Source organism: Populus alba, chromosome 1, assembly GCF_005239225.2.
Source record: "Populus alba chromosome 1, ASM523922v2, whole genome shotgun sequence".
NCBI lineage: Eukaryota > Viridiplantae > Streptophyta > Magnoliopsida > Malpighiales > Salicaceae > Populus > Populus alba.
In genome coordinates, this window is record NC_133284.1 from 13,820,216 (window position 1) to 13,838,983 (window position 18,768).

An 18,768-nucleotide genomic window follows, 5' to 3' on the forward strand; every position below is an offset into this window, starting at 1 on the left:
TTTCAGAATTTGCTCCAGTGACTAATGCTAAACTGGAAAATTACATAACATATATTCTGTTGTATATGTGCAGCAGTGCAGGCATCATCTTCGTCATCAAATGGGAAGAAAAGTTGTAAAACTTTGAGGGGGGGAAAAAAGAGCAAAGGAAATTATGAATGGTTTAGTTTGCGTGTGCTTTGTGTAATTTCAAAAATACACTTCTCTTCAGAAATGCAACACAGGCATTGGTTGCTCTGCAAACCTATCACATGACACCAGTACTCACAGCGGACAAGACAGACAAAGCAAGCCATCACTATATATATAAATAATGAGAGAGAGCTTGCAATTCATCATTTGTATAGTGATAAATGCAGCAACAAACGTATTACTACCATAAACTGCAAGATTATGTAGTGAAGAGATCACTGGAAAAAGGTAAACCTGTACAGAAAAATAAGACAGATAGAATCAACACATTAAATCTAGATAAAACCTTCCAACACACATAAAATACGTAGGTCTTTATAGATCACAGATTAAGTTGTATAAAGTACAGGTATTGCTAGTATTAAATTTTAAATCTTGATTTATTTCTCTATGCTGTGTAAGAACTCCATCCAATACAAAGCATTGATAATTTGATACCAAAATGCACATGAAGAGAGGATAACACCCTAGGTATTCTCCATGAATATTGCATCTAAAGGTGTTCATATTTCTCAACACACTAGCAAAAATGTGGAATAACGTTATGCAAGATAAAGGCAAGTTCAATCTAATTGATGAAGACTTGCATGGCAGTGGAGGTTCACAATTCCAATGGAGAATAGTTAATTCAAAGAAGCAGCCAAGCTTTGAATAGTTGAAGCATGCAGATAGAGAATTCCAAGAATAATGAAAAAGGAGACTTATTACAGCCACATGTTTTCCTAATCAAAAGGAACCTCCGGTCTCTTATCTGAATCTGTGCAAAACTAAAAAGGAAAAAAAAATCAAGATTTTACCTGCCACAGAAAATCATATTAAGTAGGAATGAAGATAAAGCCAAATGGATGCATACTTACTTTGTGGGGTAAGCTAGATAGTGGCAAAAGAAACCCACCCATTGTTCACCAAATCCCAGAGATTTGATATGATAAGCATGATTATAGCCAAACTGAAAAGGGAAAATTAAACCCCTCTATCAGTAATAGTGGCTAATGCCTGCTCATATAGTGCAGTCTTCACTAGCGTGTCCAATATCATAAAAAGTTTTTGTAGTCCATGAACTTGTTACCATGTGCATCCGTTAGAAACTGGAAGGCAAGTGCTGAACAAGAAAAAACAATAAACCCAATAGTTTCAAAATAGAGTTTAGAGCAATCTTCTGCAATTTACAGCCATTTGACTTAACAAACCATGGATAATTAACTGATTAAACCTTCAAGTAGGTAGGCAATAAAAAAGACAATAGTCAAAATATTAAATGCATCCTTCAAGATATTCCAATTGCCTGTTATCAAGTAAACGAGAGTTAAGAGCTAATATTTACCTCACAGCTCCCATGTGGGAAAGATCATGCATAAAAATAAGTTTTGAACAATAAGATGCCAATTATACCCTTGAGTCAGCATCCGACAATCAAGATTAATTCAATGGATGGAAAGTAAAAAAACTGGAACTTTTTCTTCCTAGCATAACATAAAGGAAAAAGGTGCAACCACATATGGTGAAAATGACATTGAAAAGGTGGCAGAGTAGTTTTCATTGTTTGCACTTTTTCTCTTTAGAGTAGTGCCCACCAAAATTTTATCCTTGAAAAACCTGAACCTGAGATACTCTAATAAATGAACACACGGCACATTCATTCATTCCTACATTTCTTCTCTCCCTCCTCTGCTCTTAAGACACCAAAAAGAAAAATGACTTTAACACTGCGATCTTCAACTTCTTTTATCAGTCTAAAAGACACCAGAAGCCCCAAAACTCCTGATGATTTTTCTGGCACAATTAGCTTTGCGCATATCAAGCCATCATGCCGTCTTCAAGCAAAGAATTCAATGCAAGAAGCACAGCTTTCACACGATGAAATCTTGATGACAGAAGGAAGGAAAAGCAAGAAAGGGGGAGAACTACATACAATATCAGGTCCTCGTAGTAGCAATGACTCTAAAGTGCCTGTGTTTGTGATGCTGCCACTTGACACAATAACAATTGGGGGGAACTTGAACAAGCCAAGAGCAATGAATGCTAGCTTGATGGCCTTGAGAAGTGCAGGAGTCGAAGGAGTAATGGTGGATGCTTGGTGGGGATTGGTGGAGAAAGATGGGCCTTTAAAATACAACTGGGAAGGGTATGCAGAGCTTGTGCAGATGGTGCAAAAGCATGGCCTGAAGCTTCAAGTAGTCATGTCCTTTCATCAGTGTGGAGGAAATGTTGGAGATTCTTGCAGGTACTATAAAGCCTAAACTTTTCTGTTTGGAGGTGGGTTTTGGGTGAAAGTCACAACTAAGCAATGAATTTTAGTTTTGATATATTTTTCTCTTTTAAGATTTAAGATTAAGAGATGAATTCGTCAAATAATAATATTATTCAGATTCCTTAAGAGCCTATTAAAGACCTTTTCAGACTTGGCCACTTAAAGTGCCAAGCAGTGATTTTTTTCTTTGTTAAGTACTAATTTCTTTTGATAAGCCTGACCAATATTCTTTGCATGTTGCGGGTAGTTAACTCTATTTTAAACTAGGCAAAAGACATGTTAACTAATGACTAATCCCTTCTTTCTCTTCAAATTTTAGCATTCCCCTGCCTCCATGGGTGCTTGAAGAGATGAGCAAAAACCCTGATCTTGTCTACACAGACAGATCAGGAAGGAGGAATCCTGAGTACATTTCCTTGGGCTGTGACTCGTTACCATTACTTAGAGGAAGGACACCCATACAGGTCTACAGTGATTACATGAGGAGCTTCCGCAAGAGATTCAAAGATTACCTAGGAGATGTTATTATGGTGAGCTTCTAGACATCACACCTTTTGGTCCTATTTTTTGGGCGTAGAGATGAAATTTGGGTAAATTGGACATATAGATAATCATCAATTTACTTCACAAAATGACAACATGTAACAAACTTGAATTATTATTCACACTCATGTAGACACATCATAGAACATGCTCATACCAATCGAATCACTGTTATTAGTTTTATGGCTATAAGAATTTTGAAAAGTGCATCAACAGAATGCTAACATGGAAATCCTTTATGGATCACACACATACATTCATAAACACAAACATTTAAAAAGAAAAAGGGATGTCACATAGTTTTGTACATTTCATATGGATTGGAAACAAAGGAAATGACAATAAATCATTCTGAATGTCTAATTCATGTCATATCAAGGTAGTAGATCAGAGAGATCTCCATAGGTGTGCGTAGTTTTAACTACAAGGGAAGCAACCAAATAACAGAAAAGAAAAAAATAAAGTGAGAGTTAACGTTGGTCATTAGAAATCAAATATCCAAGGAAGAGGAAGAAAATAAGGTATTTTATTGTCTTATGTAAGCATTTTGAGCAACCAAAACAAATTTAGAAACAAAAGGAAAATAATTAAATGACTACTCAATCTAAACATTTAAATTATTAGGTGAGGTTAAAAATAAATTTTTCTATTTTCATGAGAAAATCTATTGGGCTTGAAACACAGATTAAGCACAAGTTCATCACTAATTAGTTTGCAAGCATCAATTCCATTGAGCTCATCATTGGTACTAAATATCAGCTTAGGGAACAAACTTTCTTTATGTTTTTCACTTTTCACTGAAAGTTTGCAGCAATATGTATATTCCAATGACTACGAAAGTGACTAATCCAGTGGTAGAACCATCATTCATACATGCAAGATTATAGGTTCCACTTGGTTATATTTGACCAAGACTGTCGGAGGGAAACTGAAATGAAAAGGATCCACAAGATGAGAGAGAAAAGAAAATAAATAACTCAGTTGTATGCTATAAAAAATTAGAGCCTCACGGGATAGAATGGAAAATAGAACCATTTCGAGAGAGAAAAATCATGAGTACCCCCCTTGTTATCTACAAGTAGAGATATTACAGCCTGAAGATTTAGAAACTGATTCAGCTTTTAATGCAGGAAATTCAAGTGGGGATGGGTCCATGTGGAGAGCTGAGATACCCAGCTTATCCAGAAACCAATGGCACATGGAGGTTTCCTGGAATTGGAGAATTCCAATGCTATGACAAGGTAAATTTGGTTGCATCCTAAACTGCAATTTTTTTAGAATGCTAGTCAGCCAATTTGAGCAATCAACAGAATGAGTGCCCCATCAATTGATAGCACGATGTATCTTATGGAATCAAATTATCAGAATAAACCAGTTGGCGTGTCATTTATTTTAACTCCTAAAAACAAATTTTATGTTGAATAGTACATGAGAGCTTCACTGGAAGCATCGGCTGAAGCACTTGGAAAGAAAGACTGGGGACGAGGAGGACCCCATGATTCCGGCCAGTATAATCATTTTCCTGAAGAAACTGGATTTTTCCGCAGGGATGGAACATGGAATACTGAATATGGACAGTTCTTCTTAGAATGGTACTCAGGGAAGCTACTAGAGCATGGCGAAAAAATCCTAGCAGCTGCAGAAGGAATATTTCAAGGAACTGGAGCACAACTATCAGGAAAGGTTGCAGGAATTCATTGGCATTACAGAACGAGGTCTCATGCAGCTGAACTAACTGCAGGATACTATAATACTAGACACCATGATGGGTACCTACCAATAGCACGGATGTTCAGTAAACATGGGGTTGTATTCAATTTCACCTGCATGGAAATGCGAGATGGAGAACAGCCAGAACATGCAAATTGTTCTCCACAAGGATTAGTGCGGCAAGTGAAGATGGCTACGAGGACTGCTGGAACTGAACTTGCTGGGGAGAATGCATTGGAGAGGTATGATGCAGGTGCATACACACAAGTTTTGGCAACAAGTCGATCAGAATCTGGCAATGGATTGACTGCATTTACATATCTAAGAATGAATAAGAAGTTGTTTGAAGGGGACAACTGGCGGCAATTAGTGGAGTTTGTTAAAAGCATGTCAGAAGGTGGTCGGAACGAGAAACTATCGGAGTGTGACTCCCATGGAACTAACCTTTACATTGGCTTTATCAAAGACAAGAGTGTTCAGAAAACTAAGGAAGCTGCTCTGGCATAAAACAAAGACATGTGCACGTTCATGTAAGACACTGAATAGCTCATTGAATCATAGGTAGAACAGAAATAAGAGTAGAGAAAATGTTATCTTACATGTGCACCATACTTTTGGCATGACCTGCCAAACTCTTGCGATGGTTATATAAAAGAATCAAAATCTGTATTTATATCTCCATGCCACTAATGGAGAATAATTCTTTTAAGCTAATTTTTTGTCAGCCAAGATTATGGACAGCTAAAAGATGACTCATCATTTAGGGTGTGTTAGGGTGACCCGTACTTTCTAAGATCAGTCAATCTCATTCATCACACCATCAAGTCAACAGATTTCTTTCTCTTGACATTTGCTTAAATAAATACATTTTAAAATTCAATTGTGATCTTATTCATCTCCCGAAGCAGTGCAATCCTTTCAGGTCCCATGAAAAATATGCTTCAAATTATTTAGAAGAGTGATTCATAAAGCTTAGCTTTCAATTCCTGCAATTTTCAAGAACACATATGCAGTGCCTAACACCAAGATGGAACTCATCTCAAGCAGTTGCTGAGACCTTGAACATTATAAAATAACTCAGAGGAGAGTGTCAGGCTATTAGTTACTACGTGTCCATCGTATTACAAGGAAAAAGAATTGCTGCTGAACAGCAACCTTTTTCTATAATCATATGGGAAGAATTTTCTTGTATTAAAAACTATGCAAGTTTGTAAAATTTCCCATTCTACCATATCAAATAATTTATAAAGACTAGATGAAACCATACTTCCTAAGAGATCAACATTGCAGAGACTAATCATAAGCTCCCAGGTCTCAGTTTTGTTAAACTACTGTGTACATTAAACTTGTTCCTAACTTTATATACTATAATGTTCCATATCGTTACTCATATCTACCTTTCTTCTCTTTTCTTTTGTTGAAAAAGAAACCTATTCTAAAGCTATCAAGGGGGTGCCATCCCATTTACAGAGAACAAAACTTAGATAAAAATAATTAGTTAGTAAACTCTGTAGCATAAATTACACTTGCAAAGAGTTTCCCCGTTTGCCAGAATTTAAATTTGTAACTTAATTATCTATAAGAAGGCGAAGACTCTTTTCCATTGCATACGCAGTTTTGTCGCATTCCTAGGTAACAAAATTATAGCTAGTGGACTACAAGTTCATAACTTCCATTTTCCTCCTACAGAAACCTCCACCAAGCCAAGCATTCAACTCAACATCCCCAAAGCCTGAAGTGCTCCAATTTCCAAACAGGGGCAACAGTGAAACAACAAGTGATTGAGAGATTCAGATGCACCCTCAGAGAAATGGTACCACTTCACCAACACCTTTTCCGTTTTCTGTAGGATTACTAACAGTCAGAATCGTATGCAAGCCACCTCCCATACAAAAAGAAAAGAAAGACAGAAGACAGTGTAAAGGAAGGGTTTTGATCTTCCAAATAGATCCTGAAGGAAATCACTCGTCTCTCAATTCAAGATTCTTCCACAAAGCTGTGTGAAGAGATTTTTAGTCAAAGTTATCAGTCCAAGATAGTCCCCATGTCATCTCATCCTCATCTTCCATCTTCAACTCGCATCATAAGTAAGTTTGAAAAAAAATGGAGAATTAGGACTCTAGAAGGATATTCTGACGCCAAGTTTCATACCATAAAAGATAGAACCCTCTATACATGAAAAATTCACAACAGCAGCAGCAGCAATATTACACAATGTACAATTAAAGAAAGAAAGAAAGAAAACAACAAATTAGCTAAGACGGAAAACAATTTAACTCACTGTTACACAGAAGATGAGGAAGCAAGTAAAAATCCCAACGTTGTAGCAGTACAATTAAGTCTCCAGGCACTTTCCGAGCTGATAAATTTAAAAAAGATAAAAAAAAAAAAAAAGTGAGGAGAAATTGTTTAGAATTGATTACCAGAAGGAAACGGCAGAGAAAACTCCTGTTGTGGGCTACTGTTTGAATTAAAGTGAACTATTTCCCCTTTTCCTTCTCCAGTTATGCTTTGAGATTTTCCTTTGTTCTTAAAAAAAAACAAATAAGTAAATTCACAGATAAATGTTGAGCACGCCTTAAGTAACTAAGAACATAATGTGGGCTGAAGGTGGGCTCCAATGACCAAAGCTGGAGCTCAAAACACTTGATTTATCAGGCCAGACCCGGTTTAGACCAGCCTGTAATGTAATGCTTCTCACTTGAATAATGAATTCATGTAGCCGAAGGCTATCGTATCTTCACAAGTTTTTCTTCTGAGAAACCTCAGTTTAGGCCTTAATGGTTTACCCTATTATTTTCAATTAAATCCCAAACTTTTTTTCTAATTTTATAGATTTTGCTGAGAAGAATGCCTCTCAACAATAACTTGATATTTTCTCTCAAAAAATATTTTTTAAAATATCAAAAAATATAAAAGTTCATAAAAAAATCTTTTATAAATATCAAGCATTCAAGACGGCCACTTTGACAGAAAAAAAAATTAAATTATTAAAATTAAAAAATTAATGAACACATTAATTTTGTTCTTCATTTGAAACATTTTATTTCTTATTAAATAAGTAACTATTAATAGTTACTTTTTAATTACTCTAACACTCTTAATTTGGGTGAAAAGCACTTAGTCTAAAACCCAATTTACATATGAAAAAATGTATTTGTGCAACTAAGAATCATATCAACATGTTGAAATCAGAGCAGTTGTCAAGACCTTATTTGTTATTCCGGTTTAAATGGAAATTAGATAAATTTTGAAAATTTTTATTTAAAATTATTTTTTTATATTTTAAAATCATTTTAATATGATAATATAAAAAATAATTTAAACAAAAAATACTTTAAAAAACAACTATTTATACCCATTAAAAATAAGTTTGTCCACTAGCAGAGTTGTCGCATATGGCTGCTACGTGAACCCTGATTCGTTGCCATGTTTTCTAACAAGAGAGAGATAAGATCCAAGACCAAGGAAGTCAATCTTGGCAGACATACGACTCAGCCATTAAGAAGTATCTTTTGTACGAGGATAACTTTCACATCGATCTAAATCTAAAAACACATGGTAATATCGCGGTTCATGAAAAACAAATAAATGCATCGAATTACAAGATCTTATTTATATGTGAGCGATTTTTGGCTCAAAGATAAATAATTAAAAATGGGGTTTGCTTGTGTATTTGGATTTTATTTTAGCTGATAATCGTTTGGTAACAAAATGTTAGGTATATAGCGTATTCGAGAGTATAGTATCAGTTATTTTTTAAATAATTTTTCGTGTTGAAATAAATGTTAATGATATTTTTTTATTTTTTAAAAATTATTTTTAACATCAGCACATCAAAATAATTCAAAACATATAAATCACATTTTAAATTTTATAAAAACATAATTTATACCGTATTCCCAACCACCATCTATATATGTTTTGAGCACGAGGGGAATACGTTCTTGTAAAAACATAAGATGTAAAAGTTGAACAGCAGCAATAATCATCATTATATAATCTGTCTGGTCAAATTATATTTTATATATATTGAAAGTTAGGTGTGGTATCACTTTGAGGGGTGCGCGCGGCTCCCACCAGCAAATCAAATGTTATTCCGTGTTTGGATGTGTGTATTAGCAGTGTTCTTCTTTGATTTTCCATCTACTGCTTGGTAAGAGCACAGCCACAGATGCAAACCATAGCAACGTACCATGGCTCCTTTTGAGCAGGATCCAAGCAAATATACTGCAAAATATACTCTGCAAAACCCTTGATCGTCGTATATTCATATGCTACAAGAGCAGTGAGGGAAAACATATGACGGGAGCTGCTGGCAGGGGCAAGAGGGGTAATTCATTTTCCCTGGAAAAGAAACTCTTTAACGAGCAACTGTAGGCGTTGTTCAAAACTTGAGAAACAATGGAAATCGTATTACATCAGTCATTATAATTACATCAGGCACAGATTTGGCATCAAGATTCTAAACCACTCTATCATTTACTATGTGCCTTTATCTTATTGCCTCACAACATTCATGATCTTAACAGAGGAAAAATAGTAACTAGTAAAACAAGAAAAGAATGCTATAGCTATGTCGAATTGAGATTGATTCGGATCAACTCATATACAAAATTACGTAACTCCAGGGTATTGTTTTTCAATGGATTTCAGGTGCATTGATAATATGGCCATTCAATTGTGCTCAACATCCAAGCATTTATACCTGCCAGAATCACAAAAGAGTGTTTAGCCGGTGAAGTATGGTGACGTGTAGGCTCTAGCCCGACCATTAGAATAATACACATGGACAAACCTTGTTCTGTTTGCGCCTCGACAAGCTAGATTGAGACGATTCAGCATTCCTATTTGTAGAGGTGTTCTCCCCTTCTAAATCTTGTATTATTTGCTTCAACCTCTCTACCACTTGAGTCATTGTCGGCCGCTCTTTCGCATTCTTGTTAAGGCAGCTATCTGCCAACTTAGCAATTTGCTTTGCTGCATTGAAAGAGTTCTCATTTATGAGTCGTGGATCAATTATCATGCTAAATCTTTTACTGTCAACTGGAAATTGTTTCACCCAATCTAGAAGCTTCTGCTCTTTTACAGGGTGATTTCTTTCCAGCGTTCGCCTGCCAGTAAGGATTTCATAGAGAACAACGCCGAAACTCCATACATCACTGTGAACGGTGAGATGGCCTGTTTCAACATATTCAGGAGCAGCATATCCATATGTACCAACCACCTGACACAAGAAAACACATCAACACAAGAACAAGCAAGGCTAAAAACCAATCTAGAAATATAATCACGAAGCTTTGTCTCAATCATCGATGGTTAGGGCAAGGCATACTGCATAGCCACATTTATCAAGATCTAATAGTGGGACTTTGCTGTTAAAAATCCATTAATGATTTAATAGATATGACTAAAGAAGGAAAGGAAAAAAATAAAAGGAAAGAGAAGAGATTAATTTGGCTTCTCCTAGTAATCACAGGCTACTATTATTCAGTTTCCCAGACATCATTTCAATAATGTTTGGTTCATGGTTGATTGCATTAACCAGCTACAATGTTTGGTTCAGAAACATAATGAAGAGCACAAATTAGGGGATGGTTTCATTTATAAATGTCTTAAAGTTACTCACCGCAGTGGATACATGAGTTCGATCACCCGTCGGTCCTTCTCTAGCAAGCCCGAAATCAGAGAGCTTCGGTTTAAAGTCCTTGTCCAAAAGAACATTCGAGGATTTAAAATCTCGATAAATAACCTGTACAATTGTGGCTGAAAAAGATTAAAATTTTATAATTGAAAGGAGGCTGCTTTCAAATGTACCAAAACTTTCAATGTAAAGCCAAGAAAGTTAAGGTCTTTCGTAAACAAAATAAGATGCACAATGCCAATTGTACAATTCACAGCTTCTCCAAATCCCAAAAAAAAAAAAAAGATACCATTAGGATAAGAAGTTACAACAAATTGGATGCAGAAATGAGTTCTGCCAAGGTTTTATCCATGGGAGTTTTTCACAATAATATCCTGTGGTGTAAAACCAGGCAATGGTGAGACTTGTCATCTATGCAATGAGAGATCTGAACAGTAGATTCAGAAATGACTTTCGGAAGCTATGGGGCATTTTTAACGAGTCAATCAAATCCCCTGCCAGAAAAGAATGAGGACAGTGGCCAAGTTATATCATCTTCCAGGGCTGGAGACTTGTCAATTCGCAGTGAGAAGGGAAACAATGTTCTCACATGAAGCAACAACCTATCTAAACCAAGAGCTCAAATTCTGGATGACTCGACCAGTTTGATGGCCCAGAAAAGGTCAATTAATCTTATATTAATTTGATACGATTTTGAATTTAAGACCTTGACTTGAAATTTCCTCCTTTAGCCAATACCTAAAGGTACACACGCCAATAGCCACAACTTGAAAGCATTAAAAAGTGCAAGAAGGCTCCACTTTCATAGAGCACTACAGATTTTGATTTTGCACAGTTAGAGGTAAAGGGGACATTAATTCAGTTCATCTAGGTCATTCTAAACAGTACCTGGACTTCCATTCCTCCATGCAAATAAGCCAATCCTTGAGCAGCACCAAGGATTATCTCTAATCTTTTCCTCCATGACAGAGTGGGTGGACCTCTCTTGAAAAGATGATCTTCTAAGCTTCTGTTGGGCATATATTCATAAACCAGAAGCCGTTGGATCCCTCTTTCACTATCAACAGAGCAGTAACCTAGAAGTTTCACTAGGTTCGAGTGATTAACAACTCCAAGAAATTGAACTTCTGCAAGCCATTGTTTATGGCCCTATATCAGAAAAGGACAGTGACAAATGAAAAATCATTTCATTGTAGTTTATGAAATGAAATGAAGAAATATATATAAACAATAAAGAAAAGAAAACGCATAACACTCAATGAAGGCCAATATTCATCAAAATTACCAAAAAAAAAAAAAAAACCTTCAGCTTGAACCGTGTACCGTTGGAAGAAATAATATATGCCCTCAAAGTATCTTCAAGAATTTACGTATTTTAGAACTACAGAGAAGATTCCAAGATCTGAATGCTTCATTTTGGATCCAATTAATTTAACTCCAGGAAAAACATTCCATTTTCCTAATTATAATCTAATTCTCTTCATAAAGTTCAAGTTTAAGACATGCGAAGACGTTGGCTTATTGCAGATTGTGGTCTACTGGACATTTGAACTTAGCTTTTTTTCTCTTGCTAATATATTTTGGGATAATACCAACTTAATTCTGCTCATTCACAATATTCTCTCCCTTGTATCCTATACAACTGGCAATCACCTAATGAGAAACAAAGTCTAATTTATCACTACCAACATTGTTAAGAATGGAACTCAGGAACTCCTGCATATCCAAACGGAATCGTCTTGCTACCTTGGCCAAAGACATTGTTGACAGAAAAATGACATGATTTGTGTCTCGTGTAAGCACAGACAGCCAAAAAATTTCTTCACATGATCATGTCAGGTTTTGATTTCACCATAAACTCCCCAACCAATTCGATTTGAGTATCTGTAAGGTCATTCGAAGACTCGAAACTGTAGCGCATTACAGTTTTGTGATCGTTACAGGAACGGGTATGCCAGTACATCAGTCAATCGCCAAAAAAGGCATCCTTTTTCAGTTCTTTATTTTTACAGCAATCTTTTTCATCTTGATCATGAACTGAAAACGAAAGCAAAACATGATATTTTTTTCAATTTATAGCATGATGCTCATACATATAGTCTCTCCACCAAAATACAACACTGAATGCAAAAGGCAATTGAAAAGAGTAAAAAGTAGAAATATAAACAGAAGGAATTTAAAAAAAAAAAATTAAGGACAAAAATTACAGAGAAAAAATGAGATTGGAATTCTCAGCGGGAAAAAAGAAAAAACAGAGAGAGATTGTACCTGGAAGCCATGATTGTTGAGCTTTTTAATGGCGACCACTATAGGATCACCTTGACCACTGGCAGGTCTGACTGTTCCCTTATACACACTCCCAAAGCCACCTTCTCCAATCTTTAGCAATTTGTTAAAACCATTTGTTGCCTCTTTAAGCTCTTGAAAACTGAAAACTCGCAAATTGTGCTCCTTCTCTTTGTACAATTCAGGTATGCTTCTTGGAGATAGTAAGGATTTCGCTTTACGACTCGGAGGTGAACTATTTGATTTGCTTTGGTCTCCCGGTTCTGGGGCTGAATTTGCTTGTCCTTTCTTCTTCTTAAATTTATCCTTGAAAATATAGAAACACTTCATGGTTTTTCCTTCAGCTTTCAATCCTCAAAAGAGAACCGCGGGATGAAAAAAATAAAAACTGGAGGAAATGAAGGAAAAGCAAGAGAACAAGAAACCCAGTTGAGGATTGAATACAAGGTGTAAACACAGCAAAGAAAGAACTGAACTTTGATCAGAGCAGTTATATCGCAGAGAAGTGATGATAGCAGAGAACCAACCAAGAATTCGATGGCATGCAGACCATGGATTTAAAAGAAAATGAACTATGATTCAAAACCAAAACCAAAACCAAAACCTAAAACAGAAGCAATGAGGGTGGGGAACAAGATGGGAAAGAAAAGTAAAACAGTTTAAAAGTGGAAAATACTGAGACAATCACGTACACACACAGGAACAGAGGAGAGAGAGGGAGAGAATGGCGTGTAGGAACGCAAGAAGTGAAGTGAAAAGGGGCTGAAGTGGATGAGATTTATAACCAAGAAGACCTTTCCTTCCTGGTTATCTTTCTTTCCATGGGTTCTCTCTTCTTTTATGGAAGTGTTGGTGACCGTGGTGGAATTTATTTCTTTCAAAAATATATTAAAATAATATCTTTTAAAATTTTATTCTAACCTTGCATGTAAAAACAATAAAAAACAAAGATTGGCTGACAGCACAAACAAACAGTTCCGAATTCGTTGCGCGTTCAGACGTTTGGCTTGGACTTTAATTACTAATTAAATCCTGACTTTCGCTTAGACCAGTTGAGCGCTGCGGTCAGAACGACCATTGCTTTGCAACGTAGTGGGTGTTTGGTTTTGTGGTTGCGGGTGAGGTTCACCCGCAACCACATATTTCAGTGTTTGGTAACAAAAAAAAAAGTAATTTTTACTGGTGGGACCCATTTATTTACACGGTTGAGCCACAGTTTTGGAGAAGCAGCAAAATGTTGCTTCTCGTGATGTTCTCAACAGTGGAGCCATGCTCCACTGCGCACTGTTAACAAGAACAGATTTTTTTTTTTTTTTTTTTTTTAAAACCAGTGCACAAAGTTTTTTTTTTTTTGAAAAATTAATACAGTTAATTAATTGTACTCGTATTGTTCACGTGAACGTGAACAGTATTTTTTTTAAAAAAAAAAAATTAGTTTAAGGTAAATTAAATTTGTTCGTACTATAATCTCAGTTTTATTCCTGATAATATTTTACTTAATTTTATTGCACGCAGGATAAATCATGATAACTGTAGTTATTGTCGAATGAATTTTGTATGTAATGAAATTGTTGACTTTTTTATAAAAAAATTGTGTTTTACTCGAAAAACTAGTAATTAATATTATTTAATAACACTACATAAATTAGAAGGATATCGCATGATGACTTAGCATTTATGAAATTTGATCGTAATTCCAATTATGTTATTGCTAGGCCCGGCCCAGTTAAAAAAAATTCATTTTTTATTTTTTATTTTAATATACCTTATCGGATGAATTTTGTACGTAATGGAATTATAAATAGTTTAATGGAATAATAAATAATATTTTATATAAAGTATTATTTATTTCATGATGTAATAGGAGTAATTAATTCTACAATATTTAAATTTAAAATCATCAATATTAATATATATTTTTTAAAATTATTTTATAACCTCAATTTGAAAAATATTTTTTAACCAAACACATTAAACTACTTTTTCTTCAACCTCAATTTCAACCACAGTTTTAACCAAACACCTATTTTTTTCAAACCAATCTCAACTAAAAGTACTTTTTATAAAACAATTTTTTTCAAACCACAACCACAAAAAGCTACCGTAATACCAAACACACCCTTAAGAAATAACGATTGTTAGAGATAGACGGTTTGATAGATTTATATTTACAAATGATATAGAATTATTCTTTCCTATTTATATTTTTAAAAAAAATAAAAATTCAAGTAAATAACTAATAAAATATCACTAATTACTTATCAATCATAGTAAAATCATGCATCAAATTCACTAATACTCCCCTCATCTTAGGGATTTAACAATCACTAGGATATTTAAGTTTGTGAGGTACATAAAAAAAAACAGTTGTTATCAATAGTTAAATTAATGAAATTGAAAACTAAAACAAGTTGACAAACCAATAAATTTGGGCCTCGCCTCTTTCAGTAAAATGAACGTTTAAGATTATTAAGCTCAGCTATATATATATTATTTTATTTTATTTTATTTTTGAAAGTGTATATAGTTATTTTTTAAAATATTTTTCATACTGAAAAGTATCGAAATGATATTTTTTTATTTTTTAAAAATTATTTAAAATTAATGTATCAAAACAATCCGAAACATAAAAAAAAAATAAATTTTTAGTAAAAAAAATTTTTTTTTTTTTAAAAACACGTTTTAACATATTTTTTAAATAAAATTCAACATGTAAAACTAAGAACTAGTCGATTATATTAAAATTTGATCATCTATATAAAAATATATTTAAATTTTTAAAACAAAGTATTTTTTTTAATATGCAACTATAATTTATTGTAGAGTCAAATAAACTCTTAAGTATTTTAATGAAATTTAAAATTAACTTTTTTTTTCATTTAACAAACAATTTAGAAAAAAATCAAGTATAAACTGAGTATGTACATACATATAACTTCTTTTTTTCCAAAATACTACAACCATGGCAAAAGTAGAAGTTTAGTTTTTTCTGAAGAGGTTAATATGGTAACTTCTATTTTTTTACTTAATTATAAAAAAATTATTTGTTCAGTAAAATAATTTTTGTTTTTTTTTTCAAACCCCGCATATAATTGTATTTCAAGCATTAATTTTATAAAAAAATAAAATAATTAATTTTTTATTTATATAAACCTGTTTTTAATTTATTTTACATTAAAAAATTCATAATTTCATTATGATATAACTATGAATTCAATTTATCTTGATAATAAAAAGGTTCCTCCAATGGTATACCAGATAATAAAGCTGCTGGCTGCACCAGTGCCCTGGTCCATATTTTCATTTAACAAAAAAAAACCGGGGTAACACTCTATAACCTCTTGATTTAAAGGTATATTAAAGATGGGTACAACATTCACACGAGGAATTCAAAAGGATAATACTTTTATGTAGATGAATTTATCAATGGATAACATTTTTTAGATATCAGCATTTTCCAAGTAAAGATCTAACTATACTTATTTTATTCTACCAATTATTAGTTTTAAAAGCAAAATAGTTAAGACTCTTGATTTAATTTATTTTTATACATATTTCAAATAATATAACTGAATTTAATTATATAATTTAATATTTTATTAATTATAATAGATTATCATCTAAATATAAATCACATATAAAATTAAATTTAAAATTACATGTGATTTGGTTTAAAATAAATTGTTTAGTTTTTGTAATAGATCACGCATAAAAAATAATTGTGTTTCAATCAAGTATTTGTTTTTGTGAAAGCTAAAATAATTTATTTTTTATTTATAATTTTATTTATTTATTTTATATATATAAAATTATCTCATAATAATTTTAACAAAATATATATTTTTTAAAAATTATAATAAAAAAATATTTATTAAAAATCTATTTTTAAAATGCCTTCTTGCACGAATGTCACTTATGGCAAGGAGACCTGATCACCCCAACGGCCAGCTACTGTAACTGACGTCATCCTATGTCCTCTGTGGTGACTCAGGCATCACCTCATCACTGACTCGGTGAGTCCTTGTTGTGTGCCTATACTTTGTTTTCTCTTGTTTTTTAATTATATTTACACACGCTCTTCTCTTATGATGCTTTCTTGATTTCTATTTTCACTATTTTATTAAAAAGTAGGCACGACTATACCTATTTTATTACAGTCAGTGACGTCATTGTGTTTGCTTGTTCATGCCATTGATGTCAGCATGAGTTGACCGATTGTCTATCTCCTCTTAGGATTATTAAAATTCAAATCTCACTCTCTCTCTCTTATCTTACAGGATGGATACCTACCTGGTCATGATACTCCTGGCTAAAAAAATGTTTTTTTTTTTTTTTCATATAAAGAAATTCAGCTTTAAAAAATCAGTATAAGCCTTTAGAGCTTGGGAAAATGGAGTAGTTGATTGCCTATTTGATTCTTGTTTGCCGCAAGTCAGATTTCTTTTTTTAAACGAAAATTATACATATAGGATTTTTTATATGTGTGCTTTTAGGTAAGGAAAAACTAAATGAAAATAAAATTTTTATGCATTCATGTGATTAATATATGTTAATAAATGAAGAAAAAAAATTAAAAATAAAACTAGAAAAATTAAAAAACATATATAGATCAAGATATTTAATCTTGCAAAATGAAATATTTATCTCGTTATGTTTTCTAAATTTTTTTATTTAATCAAATGATAATAAAAATAAACACACGCATTGAATTGATTTGATAAAATAAAAGGGAAAAACCCATATCTATATTTTGAATAGTAGTTTCACAATAAAATATAAGAGGATGAATGGTGGCATGTGCACATAAAAAAACCCATATCTATATTTTTTTCCATTAAAATAAATGTTTAAGAGTCGCAAGCGGGTTTCAGGGAAATAAGAGAAATCAACAACCGAGTTAAAGTATCGACTAAATTTAATGAGTTAGTTTTATTTTAAGTAAACGATAAAAGAATAGGAAATCATAGTAATTTGATTATTTCTTTTTTAAAAAATCACAATACCTTGAAAAAAAATTTTTTTATGAAAGCATAAAATTGGATTAAAAAAATAAATAAAAATGGTTCGAGTCAGCAAACACTAACGAACAAAATAGGGAAATAATGAACTACACAAATGGATATAAAATAATAATAAAAATGATAATTGAAATAATGGGGTAAAAATTAAAATAAAAATAAATTAGAGCTACTAAAACTTTTTTAATGGGGAGTTAAATTAAAAGGATAAATAAATCAAACAAAAAATAAAAATGACAAAATTGAAAGAAATAACACACCATAAACTTAGATTGAAGGGTGAAATTGAAAACCAATAAAAATTTTTATAAAAAATCAAGGAAAATTAAGAAATCAAAAGAATAAAGATCAAATAAAAATAATAATATATGACATATTGAAATTGAAGGGCTAAATAAAAAAGAAATAGCATTTATATAGAGGAGCAAATGAAAAATAAAAGAAATTAAAGAAAAAAGAACACAAAAGTTTTATTGGAGGGTTAAACTAAAGAGGAAAATAACTCCAACAAAAAAAAAAAGAATCAAATTGAAAAAAAAAATAAAAAAATAAACTTGGGTCAAATGATAAAATTATAAAAAAATACCAAGTAAAAAAATCAAAATTTAAAAGTATAAGAATCAAATTAAAAAATATAATATATTACAAATTGAAATTAAAAGAATAAGTTGAAAGAAAATAAAACTCTATTGAAGTACAAATATAAAAAAAAAAAAACATCCAATTTGTAATTTTAAAAGAAAAGAGAAAAAAAATATATAAAGACATAAATACCTCATATCCAAAGGATTTTGTTTTATTGACTTAAAAAGCATTTAAGTAATCCCACTAAAGGCATTTAAGACCATACTACCCTCATAAAATATACCAAATATCATTTAATTGGAGGGTAAAAAAGCAATTTCACATGTAAAATGTATCATGAAATTTGTCTTGTAATAGTAAGTCAATTGTTCCCGACCCCATTCCATTCTGGTTCACTCCTTCTTTAGCTCCACGGGACATCTGGTGAAGGGCACGTCCAGGGGAGAAATAAGAATTTCTTCCTAAGAGAGGTTTTTTTTGAATTAAAAACAGCTAAGAATAACACACACATATTATATAAACACATGTGTGAAAAATGT

The 18,768-nt window shown here is 32.7% G+C and overlaps 2 protein-coding genes and 1 long non-coding RNA gene across 7 annotated transcripts; 1 reads left to right on the plus strand and 2 right to left on the minus strand.

Annotated features, from left to right (window-relative positions):
• Positions 1-486: 486 nt before the first annotated feature.
• On the minus strand, positions 487-7,561 carry LOC118039098 (uncharacterized). Of its 4 annotated transcripts, XR_012169340.1 has the most exons (4): positions 7,120-7,561; positions 6,978-7,055; positions 1,050-6,865; positions 487-959 (listed from the first exon to the last, which is right to left on the minus strand). It is a non-coding gene; the product is annotated as an uncharacterized lncRNA (long non-coding RNA). The 4 variants fall into 4 exon arrangements; XR_004685878.2 differs by having other exon boundaries at positions 1,050-6,539; positions 6,978-7,560; XR_012169339.1 differs by having other exon boundaries at positions 1,050-6,765; positions 6,978-7,560.
• Positions 1,812-5,410, plus strand: LOC118039097 (beta-amylase 3, chloroplastic). The gene is made up of 4 exons (XM_035045693.2): positions 1,812-2,416; positions 2,763-2,973; positions 4,117-4,227; positions 4,412-5,410. Exons 1-4 carry the CDS (start codon positions 1,812-1,814, stop codon positions 5,201-5,203), a joined length of 1,719 nt encoding a protein of 572 aa, XP_034901584.1. The 3' UTR covers positions 5,204-5,410.
• A 1,529-nt stretch (positions 7,562-9,090) lies between the features above and the next one.
• Positions 9,091-13,484, minus strand: LOC118039099 (probable serine/threonine-protein kinase PBL19). 2 transcript variants are annotated; one of them, XR_004685881.2, is made up of 6 exons: positions 12,609-13,484; positions 11,229-11,489; positions 10,326-10,448; positions 9,759-9,923; positions 9,495-9,676; positions 9,091-9,404 (listed from the first exon to the last, which is right to left on the minus strand). XR_004685881.2 is itself a non-coding variant. In XM_035045694.2 (5 exons), the coding sequence occupies exons 1-5, from the start codon at positions 12,954-12,956 to the stop codon at positions 9,399-9,401; spliced, it is 1,167 nt and encodes a 388-aa protein (XP_034901585.1). In that variant the 5' UTR covers positions 12,957-13,481; the 3' UTR covers positions 9,091-9,398. The 2 variants fall into 2 exon arrangements, 1 of the variants encoding a protein (XP_034901585.1); XM_035045694.2 differs by having other exon boundaries at positions 9,495-9,923; positions 12,609-13,481.
• Positions 13,485-18,768: the final 5,284 nt, after the last annotated feature.

Coding starts and splice junctions, on each gene's coding strand:
- LOC118039097 (XM_035045693.2), top strand. CDS start 1,812: ATGAACACACGGCACATTCATTCATTCCTACATTTCTTCTCTCCCTCC. Junction 2,417..2,762: donor AATGTTGGAGATTCTTGCAG/GTACTATAAAGC, acceptor TTCAAATTTTAG/CATTCCCCTGCCTCCATGGG. Junction 4,228..4,411: donor AATTCCAATGCTATGACAAG/GTAAATTTGGTT, acceptor TATGTTGAATAG/TACATGAGAGCTTCACTGGA.
- LOC118039099 (XM_035045694.2), bottom strand. CDS start 12,956: ATGAAGTGTTTCTATATTTTCAAGGATAAATTTAAGAAGAAGAAAGGA. Junction 11,490..12,608: donor TCAACAATCATGGCTTCCAG/GTACAATCTCTC, acceptor TTTCTGATATAG/GGCCATAAACAATGGCTTGC. Junction 9,924..10,325: donor GAACTCATGTATCCACTGCG/GTGAGTAACTTT, acceptor TTCTTGTGTCAG/GTGGTTGGTACATATGGATA.